The 16,160-nt window shown below is 34.6% G+C and overlaps 1 protein-coding gene across 1 annotated transcript in view; it reads left to right on the top strand.

The window, feature by feature from the left end:
- The window catches only part of LOC132092256 (adhesion G-protein coupled receptor G6-like), a 37,982-nt gene extending 22,674 nt beyond the window's left edge, over window positions 1-15,308 (top strand). The window contains exons 6-23 of the mRNA XM_059498418.1: window positions 521-609; window positions 702-754; window positions 988-1,142; window positions 1,450-1,564; window positions 1,697-1,785; window positions 1,863-2,064; window positions 2,481-2,646; window positions 3,408-3,548; window positions 5,400-5,519; window positions 5,771-5,822; window positions 5,932-6,038; window positions 6,642-6,769; window positions 9,322-9,590; window positions 9,717-9,816; window positions 9,941-10,224; window positions 10,403-10,504; window positions 11,159-11,311; window positions 14,742-15,308. Of these exons, the coding sequence (XP_059354401.1) occupies window positions 521-609; window positions 702-754; window positions 988-1,142; window positions 1,450-1,564; window positions 1,697-1,785; window positions 1,863-2,064; window positions 2,481-2,646; window positions 3,408-3,548; window positions 5,400-5,519; window positions 5,771-5,822; window positions 5,932-6,038; window positions 6,642-6,769; window positions 9,322-9,590; window positions 9,717-9,816; window positions 9,941-10,224; window positions 10,403-10,504; window positions 11,159-11,311; window positions 14,742-14,923 (2,507 nt within the window). The 3' untranslated portion in view covers window positions 14,924-15,308. The remainder of the gene's footprint in view (window positions 1-520; window positions 610-701; window positions 755-987; window positions 1,143-1,449; window positions 1,565-1,696; window positions 1,786-1,862; window positions 2,065-2,480; window positions 2,647-3,407; window positions 3,549-5,399; window positions 5,520-5,770; window positions 5,823-5,931; window positions 6,039-6,641; window positions 6,770-9,321; window positions 9,591-9,716; window positions 9,817-9,940; window positions 10,225-10,402; window positions 10,505-11,158; window positions 11,312-14,741) is intronic.
- Window positions 15,309-16,160: the final 852 nt, after the last annotated feature.

Below are 16,160 nucleotides of genomic sequence, written 5' to 3'. Positions count from 1 at the left end.
ACTGCTTTGTTTAATTATTTATTTTACATTGAACTGTTCAGCCTTACTTTCAAGAATTATCACTCTGATGTAAAGTACAGTGTGCTATCTAAGAAAGCTCTCTCAGATTTTCAATTTGTGTAAAAAAGTTTTTTAATGTCAATTATATTAGGAGTCTCCTAAGAAAGTCTTGGCATGGTGTAGTTATGCATTGTAAAGTAGTCCAGCACTAACAACTCAAGATACATGAGAGCCATCTTGTGATAGAAGTGCAGCATAGCAGTAGCTCTCAAAATACATTGCTTAGTGAATCAGGGTGTTTTTTTACTGCCAAATTTTATATACTAAATTTGTTTTTACAATGCATTGGGTAGATTTCATTTAGAAGATCTGTCTTGAGACCACATCTTTTTTTTTCAAAATAGCTAATTACCAGGATAAAGACTTAATTTAGAACTACTGCTATGCAACACAGAAAAATGTGAATTGAGTAAAGTTTTGATTGATAATTTAAAAAAAGTGAAATATTTTCCTTTTACAGAGGATATTTTTTACAGAGTATCCCTTGTGGTAACTGATGTACAAGCAAACACCCCAGACAGAGATGCTAAGAAGATGATATCTCAATGGGTATATATATATTTTTTGTATATTTTTTTATAAAATCTTAATTCTTTCCATACAAGCCACTGCTTACTAATCAGTTTCTGTAATTTTTACAGCTCAATCAAACATTTCAAAACTGGACCTACAGAGTTTATGTTGAAGGTGTCAGGTAGGATTCTTTTTTTTTTTTTACTTGAAAGTGTAAATAAAAATGTATATGTTTTATTTAATGATTGTTCATTTTGTTTAATGATTGTTCACAATCTCACCCACTTTTCAGACTCCAACCTAACACCGTTCTCTCAATGGCCACGAATATACGGTAAACATTTGCATACTGCTACCATTTTTGTCTAATTTTTCTAACGTAATAGTATTATTGATGCCTAAAAAATATCATGTGATCTTGCTTCTCAGACAAACCTACATAGCCCTGCTGGTGTATAAGAATACCACTGATGCAAGTCTGGCAGAAGTAGAGATTGAGAACAAACTGAGAAGTGCCCCAGCAATTGGAAATGGCTTGATATTGGACAGTGTGACTGTGAAATTAATGGGTATGGCATGCTTCATAGTGTTTAATAACAATGCAGTATCCCTGTAAATTATTAATAAGAACTTGCATACAGTACTGAAAAAATAATTCTTACTTATTATTACTGAACTCCTATTAAAATATGATATGGTATTTGTCTTGAACTTACACTCTGATACCCGGCAGCATGAATGTACCATCACACCACAGCAAAGTTTTATTTATCAAAGCCCTATGACTTTAATCAATTTCAGAAGGGTGGCTCTTCCATAAAGAAACATTTGTAAGTGAATCATTTTAATTTTGTTTCTGTATTTGTCTTATCTCAGAAAACTGTCAGGCAGAGGAGTTCCCATTCCATTACAGATGGTCACAGAGCAGACCCACAGTTACCCAGTATGTCCCCTGTTTCCCTTACAAAGAACAAAACGCATCCAGGACTTGGTGAGTAAATTCTGATAGTTTCTATTCTGGGTGCAGATGTGAATAAACTACTAATTGAAGTGGTTACAGCCAGTAATCATGTTTTAGCAGGTGTGTTAGAAAAGTCAATTTAATATTTTTTTTCCCCTTTAGCATGATTAACCAGTATAATTATACATCATATTGGACCCTGCCAGACCGTGGAAACTGCACTAATATAACAAACATTTTAGTTTCACAAGGTAGGTTCTTATACGCACTGCACACATTAATCTGAAATCAAAACCAGCTTCAGTAACTCTTACTTTCAAATTACCAGAGAATGCAATGGAAGTGGCCGTGCAGCTCGCTGACATCACTAATAATGAGCTCTCTAAGGAGGAGGTGACAGAGATTCTCATCAAGTTGAAGGAGCTTGTGAACATAGCCAAAATCAACGCCACCCTGGCCAGCACTGTGGTCACTATCATCTCCAACGTCATGAGCAGCTCAGAGGCCGCTCAAAAGGATGCCTCAGAGACGTATGTGCTCTTACCTACACTGTGTAGAAAATGAAAAGTTTGCATAGGTTCTAAAATGAAGGCAACAATTTGCATGACTTTTTGGAATTGAATATGTTTGATTAAATATCTTGACTAAACATCATATGTCCAGATGTCATCTGGCACTATTTTAACAGTTGCATGTTTCTATTCACTAAGTCTAAGATTTCTTACACTGGATCAATTTAAATATAGGTTTTACGGTTTTAAAAGTCTATACGTGGTTCAATATTGCATTCTTCTTTCTAAATATTATGTGAGAGCAAAGCATTATATTTTTTGTGGCATATCTGTCTAAACATTTTCAGTTTCACTGAAGGGTCTTGTATGTTCAATCTGGAAGTTTTTTTGAATCTTCTCATCTGAGCCTCTTGTTTTTGTATCGGCATGTACAGAGCTCTCAGAGCAGTGGATGAATTGGTGCAGAAGATTGAGTTTGATGGACCCTCACTAGCCATCAAATCCAAATATCTGGCTGTTGGAGTTTCTGCTCTAAACATCAGCAATTTTAATGGGACAACTTTTAGTGCTTTTATAGCCACAAACCAGACGGACCCTCAGGTAAATATCCTTCAAAAAAAAAAAAATTCACCTCTCTACTTCATGTCTTTTGATGTGAGATTTGACATATCTTTTTACAAGTATGTGAGTTTTTTTTTTTTTTTCGTTTGTTTTTTTTTCTTGATGGCATCTGTTTCTGGTTATGCATGTATATTTGAACATGTGCTGCACGCAAAATTATCTTAAGACTTAAAGTAATCTTTAGCAATTAAAGCAGTGTAATGAGAGGTGACGAGTATGGACCATTGGGGACCAAGGGGTTGCACCCATTGATTAAGGAAAGTTGTGGGAGGAGAAAAGCAACATTGAACAGTTTGAGACGGACTGTAAAAGTACACATTTCTCTCTTAGAGCATGAGTCTCAGAATGTATATTTTTGCAAATGGATGTTCTGTAATTTTAGCATGCTCACACATTTAAATTGTTGTATTTTTGTGTCATTTCATATGTTTATAGTTGAAGTTTAACTCAATCATTGGAACTATTAAAGGGATTTAAAAGAGTTAAAAATACAAATTAGCCTAACAACAGTTTCGATTGTCAACTGAAGGCCCCATTTCAGGGCAGTCTTGCTATTTTTATATCTCCAAGAATGCATCATTGGTTATTCAACCATAATCTAACTTGAGCTCTTTTAATGGATTCATTACCACTTTATTCTGGCAGAGGGCATTAACCTCTTCAAATGCAATTAAACGCATATAGCTCGGATACCATTATTACACACATTATGGTATAACGTAAGTAACTTTTCTCCACAGATCGATTTTGAGTCAGAAGCCCAGAATGCTTTGGCTGTGGTCACTTTACCTCCAACACTACTGCACAACTTGAGTAATTCGCAATTAGAAAGAGTTTCCAGAATAAACTTCCTGTTCTTTAGCAAGACAGGACTCTTTCAGGTGAGAATGAACCAATTGAGCTTTTTTAGTATTGTATGTTTTTCTCTGAATTAAGTATTTGTGGTCCATTCACATTAAAATAAGGCTTTATTTAAGACTGAAGAACAGTATAATTTTGACAGTTCTCATTGATATTTCTGTTAATAGCACTTTGGATGGCTCATGGTATGGTAAAGACTCTCTGGACATTTTCTCTGTGCTAAGTTAACTAACTCCTAAGAATAAACTCTAAAACGTTGATTACATTGTGTAACATACACTACCATTCAAGCTTGTTTGGGGTCAGTAAGATTTTGAAAAAAAAAAATTAATACTTTTATTAAGTAAGGATGTGTTAAATTGATCAAACGTTTCAAACGTTTGTCTTTTACGTCTTTTAAGTCTTTTACATGGTTACAAAATATTTTAAATAGATTCTGTTCTTTTAAAATGTCTGTTATTCACAGAATCCTGAAAAAGTGTATCACCGTTTCATGAGTACTGTACCCAATCAGTATATCAGAGTGATTTCGGAAAGATGTGACACTGACAGCTGTGGTTGCTGAACATTTAGCTTTGGCATCACAGAAATAAATTACAATTTTAATAACATTTCACAATATTACTGTTTTTGTTCCATTTGATCAAATAAATGGTGCCTTGATGAGCATAAGAGACTTATTAAAACTTATAAAAAAATATTTACCAAACATGTGAACTGTATGTCTTGAATTTAATTAACATACAGTACAGATCAAAAGTTTGGAAACATTACTATTTTTAATGTTTTTGAAAGAAGTTTCTTCTGCTCATCAAGCCTGCATTTATTTGATCAAAAATACAGAAAAAAATGTAATATTGTGATATATTATTACAATTTAAAATAATTGTTTTTAAATTTATTATACTTTAAATTATCATTTATTTCTGTGATGCAAAGCTGAATTTTAAGGATCATTATCACATGATCCTTTAGAAATCTTTCTAATATGATGATTCATTATCAAAGTTGGAAACAGTTCTGCTGCTTAATATTTTTTCAGAACATGTGATACTTTTTTAGGATACTTTGATGAATAAAAAGTAAAAAAAAAAAAAAAAAAAAAAAAAAGGAAGCTATGTTTTTAAAATATAAATATTTTGTAATAACAATATACACTACTGGTCAGTAATTTGGGGTCAGTATTTTTTCTTTCTTTCTTCATTTTAAATAAAATCAATACTTTTATTCAGCAAGGATGTGTTAAATTGATAAAAAAGTGATAGTAAAGAAAATATATTATTAGAATATATATTATTAGAATTTTTTTTTATTTTGAATAAATGCAGTTCTTTTTAACCTTTTATTCATCAAATATATTAGACAGCAGAACTGTTTCCAACACTCATAATAAATCAGAATATTAGAATGATTTCTAAATGATCATGTGATAGACTGGATGTTACATGTGACACTGAAGGCTGGAGTAATGATGCTGAAAATTCAGTTTTGCATCACAGGAATAAATTATTTTTTTAAAGTATATTCAAATAGAAAACTATTATTTTAAGTTGTAATAATATTTCACAATATTAAATTTTTTTCTGTATTTTTGATCAAATAAATGCAGCCTTGATGAGCAGAAGAAACTTCTTTCAAAAACATTAAAAATAGTAATGTTTCCAAACTTTTGGTCTGTACTGTATATGTCTAATGATATTTTCCTTATCTTTGAATGCATCTTTTGTCACTTACTAATAGCTATCAAAAATGATATACTCTGTCCATACTTACAAAAATGATGTGTTGAGGTATCATTTTGATGTGCCTGACTCTTCCTAAAAACTAAGATGAGCAGATTTGTCCTGACGATCTGTCTCATATCTTCACAGGCTTGGAAAAGCAATGGCATGTCCTTGAACAGCTATGTGGTGGCTAGCAGTGTTGGTAACTTCACAATCAAAAACCTGCAGGATCCCGTCAAAATAGAGATTTCCCATCTGGAGTACCAGGTCTTCAGATTTTATTTATTGAAAATGTAGAAAATGTAAAGTATTGCCAGTTTTGGTAACTGGTATGTTTACAGAAACTATAGTTTTGGTGATATATATTTTTTGGAGTAATTACAGTAACCATTCATTTTATTAGATTAACCTTCCCGTCAGCAGTAGTTTTCTTCTAAAAAATTATTTGTCGTTTGTGCAAGCAAACTAGAACAATGGTGTCTAACACATCTAAATGTGTCTGTCTGACTGTCCTCCAGAAAAATCCGAAGCGTCTTTGTGTGTTTTGGGATTTCACCCTTCAAAGTGAAGGTAAAATAAATGATTTATTTGGCCACTGTTTAAGCATTAAAACAGTCCTTTAGGAGGCTTTACTCATTGGTCTTACAGTAATTGTATAATATCAATTTGTCTCCATTAGGTCGCATAGGGGGCTGGAACAGTGAGGGCTGCGAGGTCAGTTCGGAGTCCAACAGCAACAGGACCATTTGCTTTTGTAATCACCTCACACACTTTGGCATTCTAATGGTGAGATTTGTGGGATTGGCAACAAAATGACCCAACAGAGCGGTTTCATTTATTAAGACAATATGGCAGACTGAAGCAGCGTTGATGTGTCGTATATGTCATCTAGAGTGGCTAACCATGCCTTAAACAGACAGGGCCAAATAGTTGGCAAATCAGGCTAGCTAATCAGGAAGCTTCACTATAGTGTGGCACTGAAGCTATCAAGACTTTGCATACTTATAATATAAGGTGCACTTTGTTCATGCTGCACCAGTGTGTCATTTGAATGTAGCAATATACAAAAGATATCAGTGGCATTGTAGAAATAATTAATTTACAGGTAGTCATTATTCATTTCATGAGCAAAAATGTCTAATAACGGGGTTTCTTAATATGTTAATCTGCTCATAAATAATATAATAAAACAGCAATAATAGAATAAAACAGCTTTTTTGTACTATTGATTTGTTTGTGTGTAAATTTTGTTTAATTAGAAAATATATCCTTTACATTTATCTATAGACTTGTCTTTCAAATGTCAGGAATTGTCACTGATAACTAATCACTAATGTGTGTCTGATCAGTGTCATTATTGATTAACTTTGCTTCACTTTTGTCTTTTAGGACATTTCTGGAGCTTCTGCACAGATAGATGAGAAGAACAACAGGGTTCTCACCTTCATTACCTACATCGGCTGTGGCATCTCAGCCATTTGTTCCGCAGCAACACTGCTCACATACATCGCTTTTGAGTGAGTGTCCTTCAACATCTGACTAGGATACAAAATCTGCATCTTTGATTTTATGCCTCTTTATAATGGAAAAGAAAAAACAAGTCACTGATTTATGTCTACTTCATTTTTTTTACACAGATTTTTAAACATGTTTTTAATGACTCATCTATGTTGTGACAATATTACATTTTGATTTTAAAATTACATAAAACCACGGATTTATCTAAAATAAAACAAAAAATTAGACTGATGACTAGTTGGCTAACTGCTAGTTGGATAAACTTTTACTTAAGACACTTGAGTCTAAGTTTATGCAACTGGACCCTGGTTTAGGCTTCACTCTTCCTCTTCAAGTGCTAATTATTAATCCATAAAATTGGGCTGCTTGTTGCTAGTAATCAGTGAACCTTATTTGAAAAAAATGAATGCTTCTCCTCAGCAAAAATCTCAGCAAATCAGCATTTTAGAATGATTTCTGAAGGATCATGGGACACTGAAACCTGGAGTAATGACTGCTGAAATTTTAGATTTGTCATCCCAAGAATAAATTACATATTAATATACAGTATATTAAAATAGAAAAAGTTATTTTAAATTGCATTACTGCAATTACTCTATGAGCAAGTTTTCTTTAAAAAACATGAAAAAAATCATACCAACCTCAAACTTCGGAGCAGAGATGTATAAAGTACTAGAGACCCAGACTTGATTAAAAGTACAAGTGCTCTATCAAAAAAATGACTTGAGTAGAAGTTGAAGTGCTCTTTAAGCACCACACTTAAGTAGAAGTACTAAAGTATTCAACATTTTTTGTACTTAAGTATTGCAAGTAGTCTATTTGAAAATTTACTACTCAAGTACTGAAAGTAAAAGTACAAGTATTGTGTTATGTAGTTTGAACATATTCCCCTGGTTTCACAGACAGGGCTTAAGACTAGTCCTAGACTAAAATGTAAGTCTGAGCTGTTTCCACTGAAATAAACTTGCACTGACTGATCTTAAAAATATATTAGTGCCTTTTTAGTTTTAAGATGCACATCGGTAAGGTTTTTTTCCAAGCATGTTTATAAAAATTACTTAAATGTCCTAATTGATCTATGGTCTAATCCTGGCTTAGTTTAAGCCCTGTCTGTGAAACCGGGCCCTTGTTTTTACTATTTCAAATGATTAACCTAAAGGACAATCACAATTCATTTGACTGTAACTTTTTGTAAACAAAAAACAGATTAAAGGGTTAGTTCGCCCAATTTGCAAAATTATGTCATTAACCACTTGAGCTGTTATTTTGATTTTTTGAGAATTAGGCATATGCAATATTGGACCCACCGGTGGGTCCCCAGAGTTGATGTGGTTAATAACTTACCCTAATGTTGTTTCAAACCCATAAAACCTCCGTTTATCTTTGGAACACAGTTTAAGATATTTTAGATTTAGTCCGAGAGCTCTCAGTCCCTCCATGTACCCGGATCTTTTTGAAACAGTTCACCAAATCGAACTGAATCGTTTTAAACGGTTCGCGTCTCCAATACGCATTAATCCACAAATGACTTAAGCTGTTAACTTTTTTAATGTGGCTGACACTCCCTCTGAGTTAAAACAAACCAATATCCCGGAGTAATTCAATTACTCAAACAGTACACTGACTGAACTGCTGTGAAGAGAGAACTGAAGATGAACACCGAGCCGAGCCATATAACGAACAACAGACTGACTCGTTCACGAGTCAAATACACTGATCGATATATATATATATATATATATATATATATATATATATATATATATATATATATAACTTATATTATAGATCAGTGGTCAAGAACCGTTTCTGTCAGACGTGTCCGATTCGAGAACCGAGAAGCTGATGATACTGCGCATGTGTGATTCAGTGTGAAAGCAAACCGACACACAGAGCGTCTGAACCGAACTGATTCTTTTGGTGATTGATTCTGAACTGATTCTGTGCTAATGTTATGAGCCCAGGTAAACCGAAGGCTTGCAGTCAACGCCAATTACGCCATTACGTCGAGCGCAAAAGAACCGGTGAACTGTTTTCTTCAACCGGTTTAATGAATCGAACTGTCAGAAAGAACTACTGGTGATTCGAAAACCGATGCAACCGGTTCTTGACTCGTGAACGAGTCATTATCTGGCTCGGCTCGGTGTTCATCTCTCTCTTCACAGCAGTTCAGTCAGCACGCGCAGTCTTCTTAATCGCTTGATTCGCTCAGTGATGTGCCAGCTTCATCAAACCTGCCATCTACAGTTCTGTTTGTAATGGAATGATTCGTAACATTTTTATAATTGCAACGAGTAACGATGCAGCACTTTAAAAAATATCGGAGTAAAAGTATTAAACTCATCGAAAATATGTACTGAAGTTAAAGTGGAAGTAGGAGAAAAAAATAATACTCTAGTAAAGTACAGATACCGCCTTTTAGTACTTAAGTACAGTAGTTGAGTAGTTCTACTTCGTTGCTATACATCTCTGCTTCGGAGTGATAGTGTAAATGGCTAGAGGTACAATGTAATTGGAAAGACTCATTGTTTTCTTTGATTTAAATCAATAGGAAGCTGCGGCGAGACTATCCCTCCAAGATTCTGATGAATCTCAGCACGTCACTGCTCTTCCTCAACATGGTGTTTCTTCTGGATGGCTGGTTGGCCTCGTACAACATTGAGGGATTGTGTGTGACAGTGGCTGTTTTTCTGCACTTTTTCCTTCTCACTTCCTTCACCTGGATGGGTTTAGAGTCCATCCATATGTACATTGCCCTGGTCAAGGTATTCAACACCTACATACGGCGATACATCCTAAAGTTTTGTCTCGTGGGATGGGGTAAGTGCTACATCATGAGGTTTTTCCTTTTAATAGTTGTTTGCCATTTTGTATTCAGAGTATAGTATAAAATCACTCTGAAGAAGTGTTGAGCATAATAGTAAGAACATCTGACTACGTTTTCAGGTGTACCTGCTTCAATTGTTGGCCTAGTGTTGGCTGTGGACAAAAATTCTTATGGAAAAAACTATTATGGAAAAGGAGAGAATGGACAGGGCACAGAATTGTAAGTTTGGCCCAAGACATTCAAACTGACCAATATTTTACATGTATATCTGATCTCTTATTTGAAAAAGACTTGTAGTTCCTTATTCTCATCCTGTTGGTTTTCCTGGTCTTTCTTTCTGTAGCTGCTGGATTCGTAGTCCGGTTGTATTCTACGTGACGTGCGTGGGCTACTTTTCCATGATCTTCCTAATGAATGTTGCCATGTTCATCGTGGTCATGATGCAGATCTGTGGCCGTAACGGCAAGCGTAGCAACCGAACAGTTAAAGAGGAGATGTTACGTAACCTGCGCAGTGTGGTCAGCCTGACTTTCTTGCTGGGCATGACCTGGGGCTTTGCTTTTTTTGCCTGGGGTCCAGTCAGCTTGGCCTTCATGTACCTCTTCTCCATTTTCAACTCCCTACAGGGTTGGTTTAAATCATTATATTTTCACCATCCTGTACATTTATAGACTCCATGTAATCAGCTGATGCTGGCAATAATATCTTTAATGTGTTGATGAGATGTGGGAAATCGTTTTAAAATAGCTTGTGGGGTTGTGATAATTAAAGATTAAGGAACGTAATTTTTTTTTTTTTTCAACAGGATTATTCATATTTGTGTTCCACTGTGCCCTGAAAGAAAATGTACAGAAGCAATGGAGGAGATATTTGTGCTGTGGAAAGTTCCGCTTGGCAGATAACTCGGGTAAATTTAGTTGTTGTTAATTAAACAAATATGTTTTTCGGGTGTTTTGGGAATGTGTCAGAATCCTATACAGATGAAGAATCATATATTAAGTCACATTCCATGAAATAATACCTACATTATTTAGATTAAAATCAATTGTATGAATAATGTGTCAGCATTATATGGGCACATTATTTGTAACTGTATTGGTGCATATACTCACCCCCACCTCCCCCTTTTATATATTTTTTTTGTATTTTGCATAGGCATATTGGACTGTGCTGTGACTACATCTTTAGGTGCTGAATTCCTGAGACTTTTGTCGCACTCAGAATGTGTGTTTCAGTAAAGCCCAGCTCTGAGACTTTTTGCCTGAAGTAACACAGAACTATTGCTTATAAAATTTAGGAGCGGAGAGGCCTTAGCTGGGCTTTACTTAGTTAAATCTGATAAAATGAGATGTAATGTTAAACAGTCTATTTTTGGAATGCCAGTCCTGCACAACTTTTCTTTAGAAAGTTGTATGTCATTTATTTAGGAGTGATGGAATTGCAGTATGTTATCTGAATTTCCTGGGTTTTTCTTATGCTGTATCTTTATGCATGGGATTCACCTGTGTGTTAAAAGTTAACTGGTATTTATAAATGACATTTAACCATTTTATTTTTGCAGACTGGAGTAAGACTGCCACTAATAATACCAAGAAAGTGAGTTCCGATAACCTGGGAAAATCCCTCTCCTCCAGTTCCTTTGGCTCTACTACGGCCAACTGGACGTCTAAAGCCAAAGCCACACTAAATCCCTTTGCCAGGCACAGTAATGCAGGTAAGCGTAAAAGTAATGATTTGGATTGCTTAGGCCACAGTTGTTGGTTTACATTAACGCTTTGATGCATGAACCATTACATTCAAACAAGGTTAAAAAAAAAAAAAAAAAAACTTACCGTTTCTTCTTACTTCAACACAAGATCTGGCAATATATAAGCAAAATATGCCCTTTTTAAAACTAATAACTTACAAAAAAATGGTTATGAAAATAATAGGCCAACTGACAGTGTTTGGAATAACGGAGTTTAAAAGAACGGCGTTAGGTTACGGTTATTTTTTCAGTAACGGGGTAATCTAACTAATTACTTTTCCCGTCGTTACAACGCCGTTAACGTTACTGAACGTTAAATGCGGTGCGTTACTATGCATTGATTTAATATGCAATCCGAACGCACCCCTGGCTCACACAGCGAGTGAGCAGGTGGGTTAATAACGAGATAAGCGATTATGATTGGCTAAGGCAGAGTCATGTGTTTCATGGTAGCCAATCAGAGCCAGTGTTTTTACACACGCGCCAGCGGCGCCAAACACACACAATCACACACACGCAACAGCTACACAGAGATTCGCAGCAGCAGGAGAAATGGCGAGTCAGGAGCAATCCGATAAAAAGTTGGCATTTTCAAGGCGGAGATATAAGCACTAATTCAAATTCATTGTAGTCAAAGGCAAGAACGTGCAAGTAATGTGTACATGTAATGTGTGACACACGCATCTACAAAGCTAGTGGCCAAAAACACTTTTCTTACAAAGAGTGCAGGATAAAACTCTTGCTGTCTGTTGACGTGCAATAAATCTCAAAAGTTATGTACGAACACCTGTCTGTTCTACTTATTTCAACTGACTTGTGAAAACTGCTAAAAAAAAAAAAAAAATTCTTTGACATATAGCAACTTTTTTTTTTTTTACAGTAACGCAAATAGTTACTTTCCCTGGTAACGAGTTACTTTTATTATAGAGTAATTCAGTTACTAACTGTTACTACTTTTTGGAACAAGTAGTGAGTAACTATAACTAATTACTTTTTTAAAGTAACGTTCCCAACAGTGCCAACTGAACACAGATATGCTCATAATAATGTCCACTATAATAGACAAAAATATATTAGTACTATGTATTATGACATATATTTTATGGAGCACCAATTGAGAATTAGAATGATTTTTATAGAATAATGTGACACTGAAATAAAAACAGAAAAGTTGTCTTAAATTGTAATATTATTTCACAAAATTGCTTCACTATTTTTACTTTTAATACAAATAAATGCTGCCTTGGTAAGAATAAGAAGCTCATTTGAAAAACATCTATACCAACCCCAAACTTTTGATCAGTAGTCTACATGAATGATTTAAAAAATCCTTTAAAAATCTATCCACTTTAGCAAACATCATGCATCAAAGGGTTAAGATACAAACTCTCAGTCATATATTGCTTTGATGTGTAATGCTTGACTATTTTTAATAAGGATATTGCCCTTGATGCCTTGTGTTACTTTGTGCTTTGCTCTACTGTGTTACTTTTTGTGTGACTGTACATCTGGACTCAGTGGTGCTGTGTGTCTGTATTTATGTTTGTGGTATAGATAGTACCCTGCAATAATGCCATGGAGAGACTTCCTGAGGTAAAACCATGCAAGCCAGATTGAGTTCAAACTGCTTTCCTCTATTCATGTGATCAGCTTCCCCTGTTGGGATAGACTGAATTCAATCCAGCGGCCCTAGACATAATATCTAGTCTAACTCACTCCTAACACATAAATGCTTCTTCTTAAGCCTCCAAAACATGACATTACCATTTTGGAAACAGTAGGCATCTGTTGTGATGTTTTATGGTGGGTTAATTGCCTGTTGGATTGAATCCAAGCTGTGAAGTGACATTCAAGAACTAGAAAGCACACTGCTGCTGGTTGGCATTGTCAGTTAAATAGCAAATAAAGTTGCTAGCACAGTGTTGCAATACAAGGACACACCTCAATCTGAATAAATATGTAATAATAGGTTACAGACTTGACTCCCACCCAGTCTTTCAGTAAACATTAACAAGCTTTAGTGTCTTTTAGGAGTTCTGAATGTCATTTTCACTCTGTTTGACACTAATGTTTCTCACGTGGGCTGTTTTAATTTGTCTCCTTTTTTTTCTTTTTTTGTTTGGCAGTGTTAATGTTCCCACTGGAGGAAATACGCAGCTTGCACTGCTGACACTAAAATATATAAAACCGTAGACAGTAAACACTTCATCCCCACAGCAGGATCACTCTACATGCAGAGGATAGATTATATGCACTTGCTGTACTACACTAATAATGCACTTAACATCAGAGATACTGTTATGCACAGCAGAGTTTTGTCATTGTAAAATATTTAGGATTTAGGAGTTGTAGACGTGTTATGTTTGCACATATGTTGAGATGAAGCGAATACTGTGCTGGTCATTACACTGAATTGAGCTAAATTGATCTAAAATACATCAAAAGTTCACATAGTAAAGCTCACTCTTATGTATTTTAAGTCATTGTAATGTACACTGTTTAGATTTTTACTTAATCAACAGTACAATTAATTACAATTGATTATTCGTTCTATCTAGTGCAAGAAATTAAACGAATCAACGTTTAATAAAGAATAAATGTTTTATTTATATATTTAAAATATTACAATTATTGTCATTAGGTGAAGGAAGGATTTTTTGTCAATATTTTGACAATATCTTTTTTCTTTTGCCATTATTACACTTTGTGTATTGTGAAATAATCTTTGCTATTATATTGACATCTTTGTTTTTATTAGTTTATTCTGTATTTATATTTAATAATTAAATTATTTAAATGTATTAAAGAAACAAATATTTCTAATTTTACAAATGTATGATTTTTTAGTTTTGTTACTATTTTTTACTGTTATATTCTTGCACCTCCCGAAGGGAAAATTACATTTCATGGGAGCAAGTTTTTTAAGTGTGCTCCAATTTTTGTGTTGCACCTTTCTGAAGCCTCATAATAGGGCATGATACTCTGTTCAATTTATTGCACATTAAAAAGCAATCACTGCACACACACACACAATAAGACAAAAGAATAGTGCTATAGAAGGTGACTGAAGGTGCATTGCAATGTTTTCCCTAAGAATGCACAAAGGCATGGAAATTCAACAGAATAGCATGAAAAAATAACGACTCACCCCTTATATAATTGAATGAATTGGAAACTAATATGATAAAACTGTCAAAACATTGACAAACCAGTCATGTTTCTTTTGAAGTAGCCAATACTGAATGTTTACAAAAAAAATTGTGTGCCATTTTTCATCAACCTCTTGTATTCAAGTGTATAGATACTTTGCCATCAATGCTTGCTTTTCCTAAATCTTACTATAGCAAATAAATATATTCCCTCATTACTTCAATCAACCATTGTGGCATATTTGCAGGTAAAGGTTTCTCCAGTCAGAGCAGTCCCAAATGCAGCCCTTCTGATGTAGAGGCTTCCTCGTCCATTCTCCCCGTCCACCAGGTCCTGGACAAGGTAAAAGGCTACTGCTCCGTACGCTCGGACAACTTCTACAAAAACATTATCATGTCAGACAGCTTTAGCAACAGCACTAAATTCTAGTGAGAGGAGGCTGAGAAGAAGCCCTGTTCTTTCCCACACACTTACCTTATGTGTAAAAGACTATGCTACATATTGAGTTAACCTTCCAAGCCCTTCCACCCTCCACGACTGGAGTAGAGAAACGCATAACCTTGTAGAGAGAGCAAGCTCTGAAAGGGTGGAATTGACATACTGTGATATTCATCTTATAGTGACTATGTGATCTGTAAATATTCATAATATATTTTACTATTTGTGTTTTATTTTTAATTTCGGTTTTGCATACTCTTTTTGCACATTACTTTTGTTTTTTGTTTTTGTATATATAAATGCATAAATGCTTGCAATGGCAGAAAAAAATGGGACCATTTCACAACCAAAGACTGACTGACAAACATGAGGAGTAATAGTTCTTCAGTTTGGGACTGAAAAAACAAGTACGGTTGGAGCTTGAATTTTCATGCTTGTGAATTCTGCCTTGGTTTAGCTTTTTCCCATTTTCACTGTACATTAGTGAACCTTTTAGTACTTTTATTTTTTCATTATTTAAATGCTCTCTATTTTAGTCTTCACATGATCTACTACTGATAAACATGTTACAGAATTTTTTTTGTTCAGTTGTTTCAGTGCATGGTTTCATAAAACTGCTCTAACAAAAGGGCAGAACATTGAGATCAGTCTTCTGCTATTCGACGGTGGAACGAAAAACAACAGCTATACACCAAATCTAACATGTTCAGATCTTCCCGTTGCTGTAGTTTAATGACTTTGCTGTTTTGACTTGGTATTTATTTTTAATGCTTTTAAGAGATTTCTATGCTTTACTGAAGAAAATGTCACCTGTGGAAATGCTTACTGAGGGCTATCCAGTTTGCTCTGGTCATCAGTGTAGATCATCATTGTATAGCGGTTATGGATGCTTTATGAAAATGTGACATCCTGCATATTAAATGCATTTAAAACATCTTGTCATTGTTATTTGTTTGAATAGTAACAATTTTCTGCTTATGGTGGAGGATCTGAAATATTAAGGATGCCTCAGAAATGTTGTGTCTGCATTCCCAGCTAACAAGTTAATATGTCCTAAAACTGAACGTTTTACTAACATTCCTATTAAGTGTTATAGATCTGTTATTTCTGAATGTTCTAAACGTTCTGTTTTCTTGGGAACCAAATACTAATGTTAGGGGAAAGTTCTGTGTTTTCTGGGTGGTTCTAGGCCTAAATGGAAATCACATATACTGAAATGTTAGAGTTT

The sequence above is a fragment of the Carassius carassius genome, chromosome 18, assembly GCF_963082965.1.
Source record: "Carassius carassius chromosome 18, fCarCar2.1, whole genome shotgun sequence".
NCBI classification, from domain to species: Eukaryota; Metazoa; Chordata; class Actinopteri; order Cypriniformes; family Cyprinidae; genus Carassius; species Carassius carassius.
This window is presented reverse-complemented; position numbering and strand designations above follow the sequence as displayed.